The sequence below is a fragment of the Myotis yumanensis genome, unplaced genomic scaffold (genome assembly GCF_028538775.1).
Source record: "Myotis yumanensis isolate MYYU_CA2020_CCGP unplaced genomic scaffold, mMyoYum1.0.hap1 SCAF_7, whole genome shotgun sequence".
Classification (NCBI taxonomy): Eukaryota; Metazoa; Chordata; class Mammalia; order Chiroptera; family Vespertilionidae; genus Myotis; species Myotis yumanensis.
The window spans coordinates 34,485,017-34,500,782 of record NW_027223758.1 but is presented as its reverse complement, the minus strand read 5'-3'; the positions used below and the strand labels follow the sequence as shown (position 1 = coordinate 34,500,782).

The 15,766-nt window shown below is 47.0% G+C and overlaps 2 protein-coding genes across 2 annotated transcripts in view; one reads left to right on the top strand and one right to left on the bottom strand.

Annotated features, from left to right (window-relative positions):
* Nucleotides 1-6,793: 6,793 nt before the first annotated feature.
* Nucleotides 6,794-15,766, bottom strand: part of EFCAB8 (EF-hand calcium binding domain 8) — a 59,952-nt gene continuing 50,979 nt past the window's right edge. The window contains exons 22-26 of the mRNA XM_070419493.1: nt 15,558-15,726; nt 10,072-10,201; nt 8,474-8,678; nt 8,291-8,389; nt 6,794-7,323 (exon numbers count right to left, since the gene is read on the bottom strand). Coding sequence (XP_070275594.1) covers nt 7,042-7,323; nt 8,291-8,389; nt 8,474-8,678; nt 10,072-10,201; nt 15,558-15,726 — 885 coding nt within the window. The 3' untranslated portion in view covers nt 6,794-7,041. The remainder of the gene's footprint in view (nt 7,324-8,290; nt 8,390-8,473; nt 8,679-10,071; nt 10,202-15,557; nt 15,727-15,766) is intronic.
* On the top strand, nt 11,775-12,638 carry APOOL (apolipoprotein O like). The gene is given in 1 exon segment (XM_070421489.1): nt 11,775-12,638. A coding segment is annotated over 1 exon segment (864 nt).

Here is a 15,766-nt window from a genome sequence, read left to right as displayed (position 1 = left end):
CTCTTATTCCATCTTCCTTCACCCCTCTCCCTCCCCGCTGCATCTGAAGGGCTCCCTGTGTGTTTGGATTTCACCTGCCTTGCCAACATTTCCTGTCTTCAGACCTGTAGAGAAAGGCTGGGTATTTATTACCCAAGCCTGTGCCTTCTCTACCTGGGGGTGGGGAGCAGACCAGGGGAGGGGCCATGAGGACCCCAGGCTCCAGAGTAAAACCAGCTCTGCCTGTTGAGAAACATCAACCTTGTGAGAATCCCATTCCACCAGGGGGCGCTCCCTCCCCAGCAGGATTGCCCTGCTCATTTATTGCCTGTTTCTGTTCTAGAATACACCATCCACATAATGCCAGCTTTCCAAGGGGGGAAAATTCATTGAATATAACCATCAATTGTCAGACACATTCCGATTTCTTACACCTTTTTTAGCCCTAATCAGTTTGGCTCAGTGGATAGAGCGCCTGCCTGAAGACTCAAGGGTCCCAGGTTTGATTCCTGTCAAGGGCATGTACCTTGGTTGTGGGCACATACCCAGTGGGGAGTGTGCAGGAGGCAACTGATCGATGTTTCTCTCTCATCGATGTTTCTAACTCTCTATCCCTCTCCCTTCCTCTCTGTAAAAAAATCAATAAAATATATATTTTTTAAAAAACCTTTTTTAATAAAACTTCATTGTTGAAAGTATTACATTCTTAAACCTTTTTAAATTTGTTTTTAACTTTCCGTCTGAGATAGTAGCCTTTGATTCAATCACCCAGGCCCCAAGGTGCTTGCTCTCCCTTCAATGTACTTTTTTAAAAAAGAAAACATTATGTCTGAGAATTGAGGAAATCTGATAGTGTTAAAACTGAGATAAAAGTGTGTGTGTGAGGTGGGTAGATTTGTCATGGAAAGAAGTCAGGGCAACTCAGAGCTCCTCTCCTATAAAGTTCAGAGGCTCCCACAGCCAGCTCTTGGCCATCGGTGTCTGCCACCCTCTGGTCCAGGCTCCCCTCCCCAACCTCCATCCCAAACCCTGGTCTCCCAGAACCACTCCTGTCTCTATAGTCCACCCCGACTAGGCAGCCAGAGGGAGCTTTTCAATGAGAGTGTATTGCACCCCTTATTAAAATGCCCTCAGGGTTCCCAAGAGAAAAGAGCTTTGCGTGGCCCCGCCCCACAGGGCCTCCCCACAGGTCCTTCTCCCTCTGCCACTCCCCTGAGCCACCCTGGCCTCTTTGCTGCTCTCTGAAAATGCCAATTCACCCCCACCTTGGGGCTTCTTCCTGGCCATTCCCTCTGCTGGAAGACTGCACCCCCACCCCCTCAAAAAAAAAGAGCAGCAGGCACTGATCTGGACGCAGCTGTCACAAAGCCCGAGTACCACCATTCACCACAAAAGTATCTCCCCTTCTCGAGTCCCAGGCTGCTGCCTGGGGCACTGGACTCATGAGGGACGTGCATGACTCGGGGATCTGCTCTCTGTGCCCCGAGCACGGAGGCTGGTGGTGCTGTCCCCTTGGGGAGCTCAGCCGCACAGAATACCCAGCAGCCACCATACCCTCCGGGGCCCCTTGGCTGACTGGAAGGGCCCCACTCCCATTGCCCACCCCTTGACCTTTGTCCCTGCAGTGTCCCCCCCGCCTTTTTATTTCAAAGTGAAGAAGTTGGAACTTGAACTTACGTAGAGTTAGGGTTAGTAGATTATGGAAGTATTCTTTTTCTTTTTTTAATCCCCACCTGAGGATATATTTTTTGTTTTTTACTGATTTTTAGAGAACATATTTAGAGAAACATCCATGTGAGAAAGCAACATCGATTGGTTGCCTCCCAAATACACCTCAACCAGGGATTGGTGCCTTTTCTTCTAGATCATTTGGTGCAATCTGGGTATGTTCCTTGACCAGAGATCGATCCTACAACCTTTTGGTGTACAGGACAATGCTCCAACAAACTGAGCCACCCAGCCAGGGCCCTGCAGTGTCCTTGCCTGACACCATCCCTTAGTCCCCACCACCTGCCAATCCAAGACCTTCTCACCCTTCCAGACCCCTGTCAAGACCCACCCAGCATTGAATCCACAACAAAGCCTGGATACCCAGAGCCAGTGGGATCCACTGCCCCTTCCAGCATCTTCACCAAAAGCTTGAGGCTCACAGGCAGGGTCTGCAGTCCCTGTGGGGAGGGACACTCCAACATCCACCCAGGACCAGAGAATAGAGGACACACATCCCCAAATGAGGGAAAACCACAGTGAGATCAACCTCAGAAGATCCCCCAGGGGAGGCAAACTTTGAGCTAATAGTTATGAGTATTTATTGGACAAACAGTTCTCCAGCACCGGCAATGTGCCGAGCACCCCGCCAGGGGTGGGAACCTTAAACAAGACAGACCTTGTCCCGCCCGCCCTGGGGGAAGAGGACACAGTGATAGACATAAATACTGAGATTAGAAGAGAGCAGGGCAGGGTTTAGAGAGGGCAGAAGGTTGGGCATTGAGGGGATGTTTGAGCAGGGCATGGAGGAGAGGCCATTTGATCGACCGGATGCCTCTCTCAGAGAAGACAGCAAACACAATGGTCTGGGTGGCTCTGGGCCTAAAGGCCTCCTGAAAGCCATCTTGGATTGCTTCTCCTGGTTCCCAGTGCATCTGCACACTGTTCCATGAGCTTCACCTGCCTCACCCTGGATGCTTGTGCTCAGTAAGATAATCTGGTGGATAAATGGATGAGATGTATTCACACAACAGAGGAGTGATCTGTGTCCCCAAGGGGAAATGGCTGGGTGCTCCTACTCTGATGCCCCCGTGCCCACGTTGCCTACAACGTGCCAAACGCAGTAAAAGACTGTTGTAAAGGGCTGGGTCTATTGAGAGAGGGCTCCCAAGTCCCAGTGCCTGGCATACAGCAGGTGCTCAGTAAGTGGTGTCAGAAAATGAGGTCAATGATGGCTTCTCTCTGAGGACAAGGCTTCCCCAACTCCCCTCCTTGACCTTGCGCCCCATCTCCTGGTGGAGGGACACCCGCCCTCCATCTATCAGTGGGGTTGTGACCCCTCAGCCCAGCAGGGCCCAGGAAAATGTTTCTGCTCCCCAGAGATAAATGGCTGCTCCTTGCTCTGATTGTTGGCAGTACAGTGGCAGGGGGGAGCTGGAGGCATGGCCTTCCTGCTCCTCTCAAGAGCAGCCTGGCAGTGGCCCTAGATCCTGGAGAAGGTGACCCTCATGGTTGGTCTACAAGGAATTGCAGCGACAGACCATTTGCACATCACATGAGGGACGCTTGAACGCCAAGGTGATGGGCTGTGTGGGTGTGAGTACGTGAGAGACTGAATGAGTGAGGGTGTGAGTGAATCTGAGGGTGTGAGCGCATGTGTGCACAAGTGCACAGGAAGACAGAAAAATGATCTAGAACAGCGGTTCTCAATCTTGGCTGCACATTAGAATCACCTGGGAATCTTTTTAAAATCCTGATTTCTGGGCCTCGTCCTCCAGAAATTCTGTTTCTTTGTTATGGGGTGGGGCCACAACATTAGTAACCACTGATCTAGAAGAAAATGCACCAACATGATCCCTGAGAGAAAGAATCCAGATGGTTTTTATTGGCTTCTGTGCTTTTCTGTATTTTCCTAATTTGTTATGCTCAGCCTGTGTTACTTTTAGAACCAGAAAAGAGCTAAAATAAGTCACTTTTTAAAAATAAGTCATTCTTTAAAGCCATGGGTACAAAAGGCAGAGGACAGACGAAAAGCAGGCACCTGGGCCTGGGGAGAAGGAGAGAGTGCTGTGGGGTGACCAGAGAGAGGCCGGGCCTCCAACCCCGCTTCCTCACACCCACCTCCTGTGTGAACAGCCTTCTTTGCCCCGTTGGGAATCTCAGCTCCTGCTGACCCTGAGGCTCCAGAGTTATCTGCCCCGTGTTCAGGGAGGGCCTGGGCCAGGAGGGGCTGGGTGTGGGCAGCCGGAGAGACAGCTCGAACACATCTTGGCTAAGCTCAGCCCCACCTTTTGTTCTGGGGCCTGAGATTCCACATCTTGGGCGCCTGGTGCCTGGAGGGGCTGCCTACAAGTTCAAGCTTGGTGTCCAGAGACAAATCATGATGCGCTGCAGCTGGGGTAAGAGGTAGTGTGCAGACTCCACAATTATTTTAAGTGCCTACAACGTGCCAAATGCAGTAAAAGACTGTTGTAAAGGGCTGGGTCTATTGAGAGAGGGCTCCCAAGTCCCAGAATCAGGAGGAAGCTCCCCCAGAGGTTGGCATGTCCTGGCCATATCAAGATCTCAGGACGTAAAGGGGACCCTGAGTCTCCCTCCAGGGCAGGGCTGTGCAGAGAGGCCTTGAAGAAAACCTCCGAGGCCTGGTAATAGCCAGGCCTCCTCCTCTCGCCTTCCCCCACCTCGGTTTTCAGAGGAAGCTGGCCCTGCCAACATGTCCAGTGGCCTCCAGAGCTGTGAGACAATACATCTCCATTGTTTTAAGCCCCCAGTTTATGGTGCTTTGTTACAGGAGCCCTAGGAAATGGATGGGGATGATATTGGGGTATAGCATGCAAATGTGTTTTGGCCTCACTAATCCTGGCTCCTGGATGACCCCTTTACCTAAGAGCCAAGCCTTGGAGGGTTTGGTTCTCCACAGCAGAGAATACAGTGCCCCTGGGAGGAGGCACTGTGACACAGGAGGCTCGCTGCTAGCAAGTAGAGGGAAGCTGAGCTTGCAGGCTGGAAATGAGAAAGGGAGAAGCAGTGGAGAGAGATGTGAAGCCCCACATTTGCTCCTCAGGGCTGCGCCTTGGGCTGGATAGAAGGGGCCTTGGAAAACAAGAGTTACAACCGACTCACACCATACACAAAAATAAACTCAAAATGGATAAAGGACTTAAACATAAGATGGGAAACTGTTATAAAAATACCAGAGGAATCCACAGGCAGCAAAATCTCAGGCATATGCCGAAGCAATTTCTTCACTGATACTGCTCCTAGGGCAATGGAAACTAAAGAGGAAATAAACAAATGGGACTACATAAAAAAAAAAAAAGCTTTTGCACAGCAAAAGAAACCATCAACAAAACAAAAGAAAGCCTACCGCATGGGAGAACATATTTGCCAATGTTATTACCGATAAGGGTTTAATCTCCAACATTTACAGGGAATTCATACAACTTGACAAAAGGAAGATAAACAACCCAATCAAAAAATGGGCAACGGACCTAAAGAGATACTTTTTGAAAGAAGACAGAAGAAAGGCCAAAAGACATATGAAAACATGTTCAAAGTCACTAATCATCCGAGAGATGCAAATCAAAACAATGAGGTACCATCTAACACCTATCAGAATGGCTATCATCAACAAATCAACAAACGACAAGTGCTGGCGAGGATGTGGAGAAAAAGGAACCCTCGTGCACTGCTGGTGGGAATGCAGACTGGTGCAGCCACTGTGGAGAACAGTATGGAGTTTCCTCAAAAAACTAAAAATGGAACTCCCATTTGACCCTGTGATCCCACTTCTAGGAATATATCCCAAGAAGCCAGAAACACCAATTAAAAAGGATATATGCACGCCTATGTTCATAGCAGCACAATTCACCATAGCTTAGATTTGGAAACAGCCTAAGTGCCCATCAATAGATGAGTGGATTAAAAAACTTTGGTACATCTACACAATGGAATACTACGCAGCAGTAAAAAAGAAGGAATTCTTATCATTTGCAACAGCATGGATGGACCTGGAGAGCATTATGCCAAGTGAAATAAGCCAGTCAGAGAAAGATAAATACTACAGGATCTCACTTATTTATGGAATATAATGAACAACATAAACTGATGAACAAAAACAGATCCAGAGACAGAGAAGCATCGATCAGACTGTCAAACCTCAGAGGGAAGGTAGGGGAGGGTGGGGGTAAGGGGGAGAGATCAACCAAAGGACTTATATGCAAGCATATAGGCCTAACCAATGGACACAGACAACAGGGGGGTGAAGGAATGAGTTGGGGGGGGGGAGGATTGGGGGTAATGTGGGGATAAGGACACATATGTAATAACTTATACAATAAAAAATTTAAAAAAAGAAAAAAGAAAACAAGAGTTACAGAGACCTCCAGGAAGCCAAGCCTGAGTCCACCTCCTGCCACTCTGGCAAGCCCCGCCGAGCGCGGTGCTGTGGGTACCATGGCACAGCAGCGGTGGCCGCTCTGGCTCTCCCTCCACAGGTCGCAGTGCTTGTGTCCAGAGTCCACACGTTCCCAGAACAGGATGTGGAGCTGCCGAGAGGGCTGGTCGCCCAGCAGAGGCCTTGACAGGTACCTCTGGGCCAGAGGGGGACAATGAGCTCAGAATGATGAGGAACTCCAAAGCCAGACCGTGGCAGAGCCAGGCCAAAGTGCCATTCGCCACACTTCCAGGTCTCCCTTGCACAAGAGCCAGACCGGGTATAAATACAGGAGTCCCTGCGGTGACAGTGGTGGAGGACAGACACACAGCACAGGCAGGAGACAGATGGCTGCTGGTCTCACTCTTGTGGGGGGTTGAACCAAGTTCCACAGCTCACCCCAGCGTCATTACCCAACCAATACTTCACCTATCTCGGGCCAGACAGCTGCAGCCCATGCCCTGTGGGAGGGACTCTCCTCCCTGCACCCTGCCAGGGGAAACATGACCCGATCAGAGAGTGAGCCTGGTGCCCAAGGGGGCGAGGGACACAGCCCAAACTCATGGACTCCAACACCTGTGAACATTTATTTTCTTTTCTAGGCCTCTGGTGAAGAAGGTCAACGTCACCACACAGGCAGAGCGCGGACAGCCAGGGGAAGTGCTTATCCTCTGGGCCTGGCAGGGGTATGCCAGGGACAGACAGGACCCGGTCGTCCTGCCAGAGGACAGCAGAGAAGGCTGAGCTGCCTCAGCACTTGACGTGAAAGCCCTTCTTCACAGAGCACAGAGGGCGTCCTTCAGAGGCTGGGAGACCTGCTTCAGGGAGGAGGCGACCAGCGTGGGCATTGCCGATCTCTGCAGGGTGTGCCTGGATGCCTGGGACAGGCCTGAGTGGGCCGACTGGGCCATGGAGGCTGACTAGGGCCGCTGCGAGACAGAGGAGGACTGGAGTCCTGGGGGGTTGAACCTGCTGGTCAGGAACCCAGAGCCTGAGACTGATGAGAACATGGAAGAGAAGGAAGAGATGTTAGTGGGCATGCTGGCCGTCTCCTTGCTGGGATGCAGGTCCCTCGAGACATTGTGGGTCACCATGCGGATCAGCCGGCCTTGCTGGTCTATGACCTTAGGTATCATGAAGTCAGGCTGGTGGGTGGGTGCCAGTTCATTGAAGTACAGGTTTTGGTAGATCTGAGGTGAGATCTGTGGGGAACAGAGCAGGGGCGTGTGGGAACAGGCAAGGGGCACCAGGACCCAGAGCAGGCTCGCAAGAAGGATGGGCCCTGGGGTCTTCCCAGGCCAAAGAAGTCTCCAGGGTACTCTGGTTGTCACTGATGGCCACAGCCTGCTGGGCCCACACGCCCACTGTGCCTGAGGCTCGTCAGCCCTCCTCCTGGTGCTGGCAACCATCCTGTGAGGTTGGCACTGGACTGTCCCCATCTTAGAATGAGACCTCAGGCTGGACCCTGAGTGGGGCTCAGGCACAAGGAGCTCCCAGACGTGCTCCCACACCTTGCCAAGATGCACTTTGAGCCCCATCTCCAGTAGAGGGTAGGGAGGCCAAGCAGTCCCTTTTCACATGACCTTCCGCCAGCCCGGGTCAGAGAGTTACCTCACTTATTCTGAGTCCCTGCCACAGAGGCTGGAAGCTCCCGTAAAGCCCCTCTGGCAGAGAAGGAGGGAGAGGCTAAGAGAGGATGGGATCTGCCCAAGTAAGAGACAGGATGGGGCTCAAAGTGGGTCTCTCCCAAGTCTCCACTCCTTTCTCTCCCCAGGAGAGCCCCCTTCCATCCCCTCTGCCTCTTACTGACCGTGCTCCTGTCACCATCATACCTGTGTCTGCTCAGGAGGAGCCCACAGTATGGAGACACGCACAGTAAACACACTAACAAACTAATAGCCAGACTCTGGGAGATGCTTTGAAGGCTGTGGACAGGTGCCAGGCCCAAAGGAGGACATCCTCCCATAGACCCAATGAGGCTTGTCCTCAAGGACAAAACCTGTGTCCGTGGTTTCAACCAGAGCCTTGGCAAACAATTTCCTGCTGAAATTGTCCTGCTCAGAATTCCATGAAAGGACTGATGTTCCCCTCACCCCACTGGAGGCCCCTGTGGGCACCGACGGAGCCTCCAGCCCCAGCGTCTCAGGGAGCAGCCCCACCCCGCCGCACCTGGTGCTTCATCAGGCCATACTGCACATTGGTGGACAGGAGCCCAGGACTCCGCAACCGCTCCTTGGGCTTGTACGCCGCTCCCAGAATTTTGCTCACCTGCAAGAGTCATGGGCAAGAGTGAAGGCTCAGGACTGAGAGCTGTGGGCCCATCACACCCCCGTGTCCCCTATCAAGCCTGACCTGCTTGTCCTTGGACTCCCACTTGTGCCAGGTGTTCTCAATATCCTTCAGGGAGCGCTCTCCAGCCCATGGGGACGTCAGGGTTATCTTCTGCAGCTTGGCCCAAGCTTCCGCCTCCGTGTCTGCCTTTCCATTCAGGAGAGCCAGGAGTGCCACCTCCTCCCGCCGCTGGTACACCAGGGCCTCAGCAAAATCCTGCTCCTCCCTAATGTGAGGGGCTTTCCTTCAGAAGATGCCCTCCACACCACAGGTCAGGGAAGCCCTCCCAGGAACCCCAAGAGGGTTTCTCCCTCCTGGATCTGATCCTCTCCAACCTTCTTATTCCTCCTATGAGGCAGTATGCCCAGGGCACATCACTGACGTTAGCAAAGCCCAGATTAAACGGGTTCCCAACAAGTCCTGTGATTCTTCCCATGACCCTATGCTCTCCCCCGTGGAGGTCTGACACCCCATCCTGACCTCACCTATACTTTCCCTTTGGAATACTTAAATATCCTCTCCCAGGGAGACCTTGCCTCTGCCTTGTTTGATATCCTCCCATAGGACTATAAAGATGCATGCCTTGACAGAAACATAGGAGCCACAAGGACTCTATGGGTGCCTAGAAAACTCCTGCTTACATGTCAAAACCCAACTCCAAAATCTCTTCTCCTATGAAGCCTTCCTTAGTTAATCCACCCAATCAGAAGACTGTCCTCAGCCATCCCTGTTTGTTTGTTTTTTTAATATGTTCTTATTGATTTAGAGAGGAAGGGAGAGGGAGAGATAGAAACATCAATGATGAGAATCATTGATCAGCTGCCTCCTGCACACCCCACAATGGGGATCAAGCCTGCAACTCAGGCATTTGGCCTGACTTGGAATCAAACCATGACCTCCTGGTTCATAGGTCAATGCTCAACCACTGAGCCACGCCGGCCAGGCCCCATCCCTGTTCTTAATATCCGTCACTTATCACATAGAATAGCAGCCATGAGTTTGCATGTCCACCTCCCCAGTGCACTGTGAGTTATCAGAAGCAGGACTCATGCTTGGATTGTTTGGGATCTCTAGAACCTAGTACAGGGCCTGGCAACCAGCAGGGCCTTAATAAGTAATTTTTGAATAACCCAAAATTATCCAAGATTTGGTCAGGGAGAAGGGTAGAGCATGGGTGGAGGAGGAGGAGGAACCTGTAGAGGAAAGAACAAGTAGCAAGCCTCCTGCCTTTCCCATGACTCAGAAAAAGAATCCAGTGTCTGTTCAGGACCAGAGCCCTGGGCACTCTCCTGCCAGGGCCCCGTGGCCACATAGAAATGGCGCCTGCAGGGAAGCCAGCACTGGCAAATCTGAATCTGGCTCTGGGGCAGGGTCCCATCTAAGGACATGGGTTTTTATGTGGCAAATCTTTCAGCTGAGCTGAGCTGAAAGAACAGAGCCTCTGGCTCTTCGGCCACAGCTGCCACCTATGGAGTCAAGTTTCCAGCAGGTCCCAGGCCTTTGGCCTTCCAGGGCTTTCCCTGAATGTGCCCAGCACCACCCAATCCAGGTGAGGGTGCCTGGGACCTGGAGAGGCTCCCAGCCCCCCTCCTTGGGCCAGAGGAAACCAGGTAACTCACGGCAGCCCTGAATAGGTCTTCTTGGAGGCATATATGGATTCACTCTTTTTCTTTAAGCTTTTACGTAGTTCATTGTCATCAAGATTCTGGATATCCTTCAGCCGGCTCCAAACTTTCAGGCCAAATGTCCCTGTGATTTAATCAGACCCAACTCAGTAACAATGACTGGCCTAGCCTCCCCGACTCTGAACCTCTGCCCCTCACCCTCCACCCTCGAGTCAGTCAGCAATCCCTTATGCCTGTCCCACACTTCATGATGCCCACCATATGTCAGGCATGATGCTGGCTACTCAACAAATATCTGAAGGAGTCAGACACTAGCCCTAGTGTATACTTGGAGTTCAGGCCTAAGGCATCCTGCCCCACGTGTAGGAGAGAGTACTATGGCAAGGACTGAGTGATCCTCATTTGGGTTTCAAGTAGCTCATGTATGAAATGGCAATGATACAAATTGATCAGGTGTACCAGACATGGGGCTGGGGAGGAAGAGGCCTGGAGTAGAAAGCAGGTAGTGAGCACAGAGAAACATGAGTCCTACTACTTCTGGGCAGGGTCAGGGTATAGTCGTAGGCCATTACCCTACTGCAGAATTGTTCTTAATTAAGAAAAACAAAACAGGTATGTTACAAAACCATATTCCTATAAAACCATTGGAGAGCTGTAGAAGCAAAGAAAATAGATGATCTAAATTTATAGAAAGGAAAATGTCTTTCCATGAAGAACTGTAATCAGGAGCTGCTTTCTTTTCTGGGAACATTTTCTGAATCTGGACACAGGCTAGGGTGAGAATCAGGCTCAGCTTAGCAGAAGGAAGCTACAGGAAGGAAGAGAAACCAGCAGAGCCTCTGACAGCCATTCTGGCTGGCATGATGGATTAAGTTCAGGGGAGTTCCAAATGCATAGTTCTTTTTCCCACCAGATATTTACTTAGTACTGGGGGAGTTGAGGGTCTATGGTTAGGCTAGAAAGACAGAGTGAGATCATTGGGAGACAGTGTCCCACTGGAGGAAGAAGCCTATAACAAACACAACAGACTTCACCCCAGAGACAACTGAAGACAGAAGTAAGGTCAGTCTATCTAAAGATGCAGTTCAGTCCCAACCCAGCTCAGTTCCTGATTGCACTGAGATGAGCAGCCCTATACACAGAAAAGAGCAAATGTAATGGAGGAAAATCATTACCAACTTTACTCTCTACGGTCCTTTATACAAAGTTCAGAAAAGTTTTATTTTGAAGTATTTCTGTTTTGGGGTTTTTTAATGCCTATGACATGTGAAAAGATAGGAAAATGTAACCAATAATCAAAAGAAGAAACAGGCATTAGAATCAGACCCATAGATAATTTAGACATTGGAGTTAGCAGATAATCACTTTAAAGTAACTATTATAAATAATGTTTAAAAAAATAAAGGAAGATATAACAAAATGGAGGAAGGAAGGGGAGAGAACTTCAACAGTGAATTGGAATCTATAGAAAAGGACCAAATTGGTATTCTAGAACTAAAAAATATAAAAATACAAGAATTAATCAGATAGATTTAATAGCAGACTGCATATAGGAGACAGAATTAATAAACTGGAAGGCAGGTCCATAGAAAAGATGCAAACTGGAGTGGAGAGATTGAGGAAAAACTGGGGATGAAAGTTTCGGTGGAGAGTCACAGACATGGTGGCCATAGCGTCAGAGTATGTGCCTTGGATGGATGGGTACAGAGTTAAAACTAATGGGAAAGCTGACAAGCACACCTGCAGGTCTGATATGTGCACCTATAAGTGTGCACGCAGCCAAAGAAAAGAAATTCATAGAGCCGCTAATGAAACCAGAGAAGCTCCCCATATATACTTCACCGCCTTTCCAGTCTAAATATGCTGAAGAGCAGCCTGGAAATTTACAAATGGGCTTTGCCTCCATCCGCACTACAACTGGTTGTTATATTGGCCAGTGCAAGGATGTTTATGTCTTTGTGAAATATGGGATAATGGAGACAGTTCAATTTGGAAAAGATGCATATGTTTATCTGAAGATTCCACCATGAGATTTTCTTCTGGAAATTGCAGTGATTACAGTTTCAGGATTGATAGGCTTGGTTTCAGCAAGAAAAGGTTCTAGATTTAAGAAAATAGCTTATCCATCAGTACTGGCCACTTAAGTAACAGCTGTTTGTTACCCAGTTCAGTCCGTAATAATTGCAAAGGTAACCTGGAAAAGGGCATATGGTATGAGCCATACCATATGTTTATCTGAAGATTCCACCATGAGATTTTCTTCTGGAAATTGCAGTGATTATGAAGCAGTTAAATCATTGTACACACAAAGACAACAAAAAAAGTCACTTCCTGAATCTAAAGGAAAAACTAAGCTGGGAAGTTATGCTGAAACAGAAATACCTGTGAAAACAGCTCACGACCTGAAATATTCAATGGCTTTGTCAACAGAACTCAGATCTGAAATGAAGACCAAATCAGAGTCCACCTCAGGTGCTACACAGTTTATGCCTGACCCCAAGCTTGTGGATCACAGGCAGTCCCATCCAGAAGATGTAGATATGTACAGCACTAGAAGCTGAAATAGTGTACATAGAGAACTACAAGATGTGTGAAATTTCAAATAATAACGGGGGGGGGGGGATTCATGTCATGGGTATTTGTGACACATACAGCATAACTTAAAGCAAATGTATGCCTTACATCTTCTAATGTATAGTTTGACCAATCACATAAGTGATTAAAACACAAACAGCAAATACAATCCAAACAATATTAAATGATTGGTGAAAAGACAGAGGTAGTAGTATTAGGATGCATTTGATGACTTAAGGGTGTTTATAAACAAAAATATAGAGTAAATATATGTATGTGTATATCTCAGTGCTTGTACACACATATATTTGCTTTAGTTTTTTCTAATTAATATCAGCTAAATTAGAATGATTTGTGAAAGGATATGTTCCCTGTCCTCTTTTTTCATTTCCCAGAGCTGTAATAAAATATGCATATTTTATGACAAAAAAAACAAAACAAAAGAAAGAAAAAATGGAAAGAACAGAGCATGCGCGACACGTCAAATGTCAAATGTTCTAATATACACGTAATTGGAACCACACAATGAGAGGAGAAAGAGAATGGGCAAAAAAAAATTGAAGAGATAATATCTAAGGATTTTTCAAAATGAATGAGACTCCAGATTGAAAAAGATCAGCAAACTCCAAGGAGGATAAATACAAATGAAATCACAATTTGGCACATCATAGTCAAACTGCCAAAAAAAAAAAAAAAAAAAAGCAGTCAGAGAAAAAAGAAAAATTACCTTCAAAGTATCAACTTACAACTGACTTTTCAAGAGAAAACAGAAGACAATGGAATGGTCTTTAAGTACTGAAGAAAATAAACTGTCAACTGAGAATTCTATGTCCAGTAAAATAATAAACTTTTAAGGCAAAATAAGGACGTTTTCAGAAAAATAAGAGCTTAAAGAATTTATCACTAGCAGATCAGCTCTATAAAAAAATAATAAAGGAAGTTCTTCAGACTAAAGGAAAATGATTGCAGACAGAACCCTAGAACTTCAGGAAGGAACGAAGAGCAGGAGAAATGGGAAATGTGAGGGTAAATATTACTGCTTACAGTAACATTAAGAACAATGCCTTGCTGCAAGTCGTAACATCTGTAGAAGTAAAACATATGGGAGCATTAGCACAAACAGCAGGAAGGGAATGTTAGGTTCTTGCATAGGAAGTGGTATCAGGTCAAGAGTGCATATTATTATCTAAAGTGTAACCACTTAAAGAATAATTCAAAGACATATCATGAAAAACTAACAGAGAAATAAAACAAGATAATTTTTTAAATACTTGATTAATCCAAAAGAAGACCAAAAAAAGAAGAAAGAAAGAACAGATGGAATAAACAAAAAACAAATATCAGATGAGAGACTTAAACCATGAAAGTAATTTCATTAATATTTAAATGGATTAGACATCCAATTAAAAGGCAAAGATGGTCAACAGAATAACAAAATAAGGCTCGGTACAAAGAATCAAGAATACAAAGAATATTCAAGAATATAAAGTATACTGACCTGGCTGGTGTGGCTGTTGGTTGGGCATCACCCCATGCACCAAAAGTTTGCCAGTTTGATTTCCGGTCAGGTCACATGCCCAGCTTGTGGGCTTGATCCCCAGTAGGGACATGCAGGAGGCAGCTGATAGATGTTTCATTCTCACATCGATGTTTCTCTCTCCCCCTCCCCTCCTCTCTCTCTAAAAATCAATTTTTAAAAAAAATATTTTTTAAAAAAAGAAAATAAAATGAGAAATTTCATCGTAGAACAGAAACAAATTTAAAATATTTTAAAAATGTAAACCCGTAAGGTTTACATGGGTGAAAATTCAAGAAAACCTAAGTGAACTTAAGAAAGTAATAATCCTGTGATAGCAGAAAAGAGACCAATATAATCGAAGGAGAATGAATCCTCCATAGACGAGATGAGAGAAAACCAAATGAATTTTTAATGAACTTTAAACAACCTCATATGGCATGACAGATTATAATCCAGAAGATTCCAGCCACAGAGCAAGTCTGCAGCTACTACTAAGCGCTTTGAAAGACTGTTTAGCAGTATCTACTGAGACTCGATGTATATACCCTGTGGTTCGGCAGTTCCAGTCCTAGATATATATCCAACAGAAATGCATACATTTGTTCACCAAAAAAATCTGTGTAAGAATATTCATAGCAGTGTTATAGTTAATAGAACAAAATAGCCAGAAACAACTCCAATGACCACCAACAGTAGCACAGATGAAGAAATTATGGTATATCAACAACCAATTACTATTGAGCAATGAGTACAAATGAACTACTACCTTCAACAAATGGCTGAATTGCACAAACAATAATGTTGAGAGAAAGAAGCCAGACACAAAGGCTTTGTCACATTGTTTCATTTATACAAAGTTCAAAACCAGACAAAACTAATCTCTATATTTGGAAAATAGGATAGTGGTTGCTTTTGGAGGGGTAGGTAGAGATGGTCGGGTTGGGGGGTGTGAGGGGAGCCCCAACGACTGGTAATGTTCTGTTTTTTTATATAATGGAGGCTGTATGGGTATAAACTTTGTGAAAATTCACCAAGATGACCCTCTAGATTTGGGTACTTTTCTGCATGTTATAATGTAAGAATTATTTATTTTTAAGAAGAGAAAAGAATATATCTCATCAGATGTATGATTTGCAAAAAAAAAATACAAAGACAATTAATAATGTGAGTGGGTGAATGGGTGGTCAGATAGTTGATGGATGGATGGACAGACTACAGAATGTGCAATTGAATAGATTCATATCCTGTAATACTATTTAACAAAGAAAGCTGCTGTGGCCTGAAACCCCCATCCCATGGGTTATAAGGTTTAAGTCAATTTATGTTCTAACAGGGACAGGGACAGGAAGGGCCATGGGGCATGGCCGGACTTCAGCAGGACCCATACCAATGGCTTCGCCGGAGAGTCTCCAAGCCTTGATGTCCCGGTCGTGGCCAGCACTAATCACCAACTCATAGCTGTCCACATACAGGATGTCTGCCACACTATCCAAATGGCCCTTCCAGGTCGCCAGAAGCATGGGGGGAGCCAGGGAAATGATCTGGCCATCCACGACCTACAGGAGACCGTACCGGATAATTACTTAGAGCAAGACC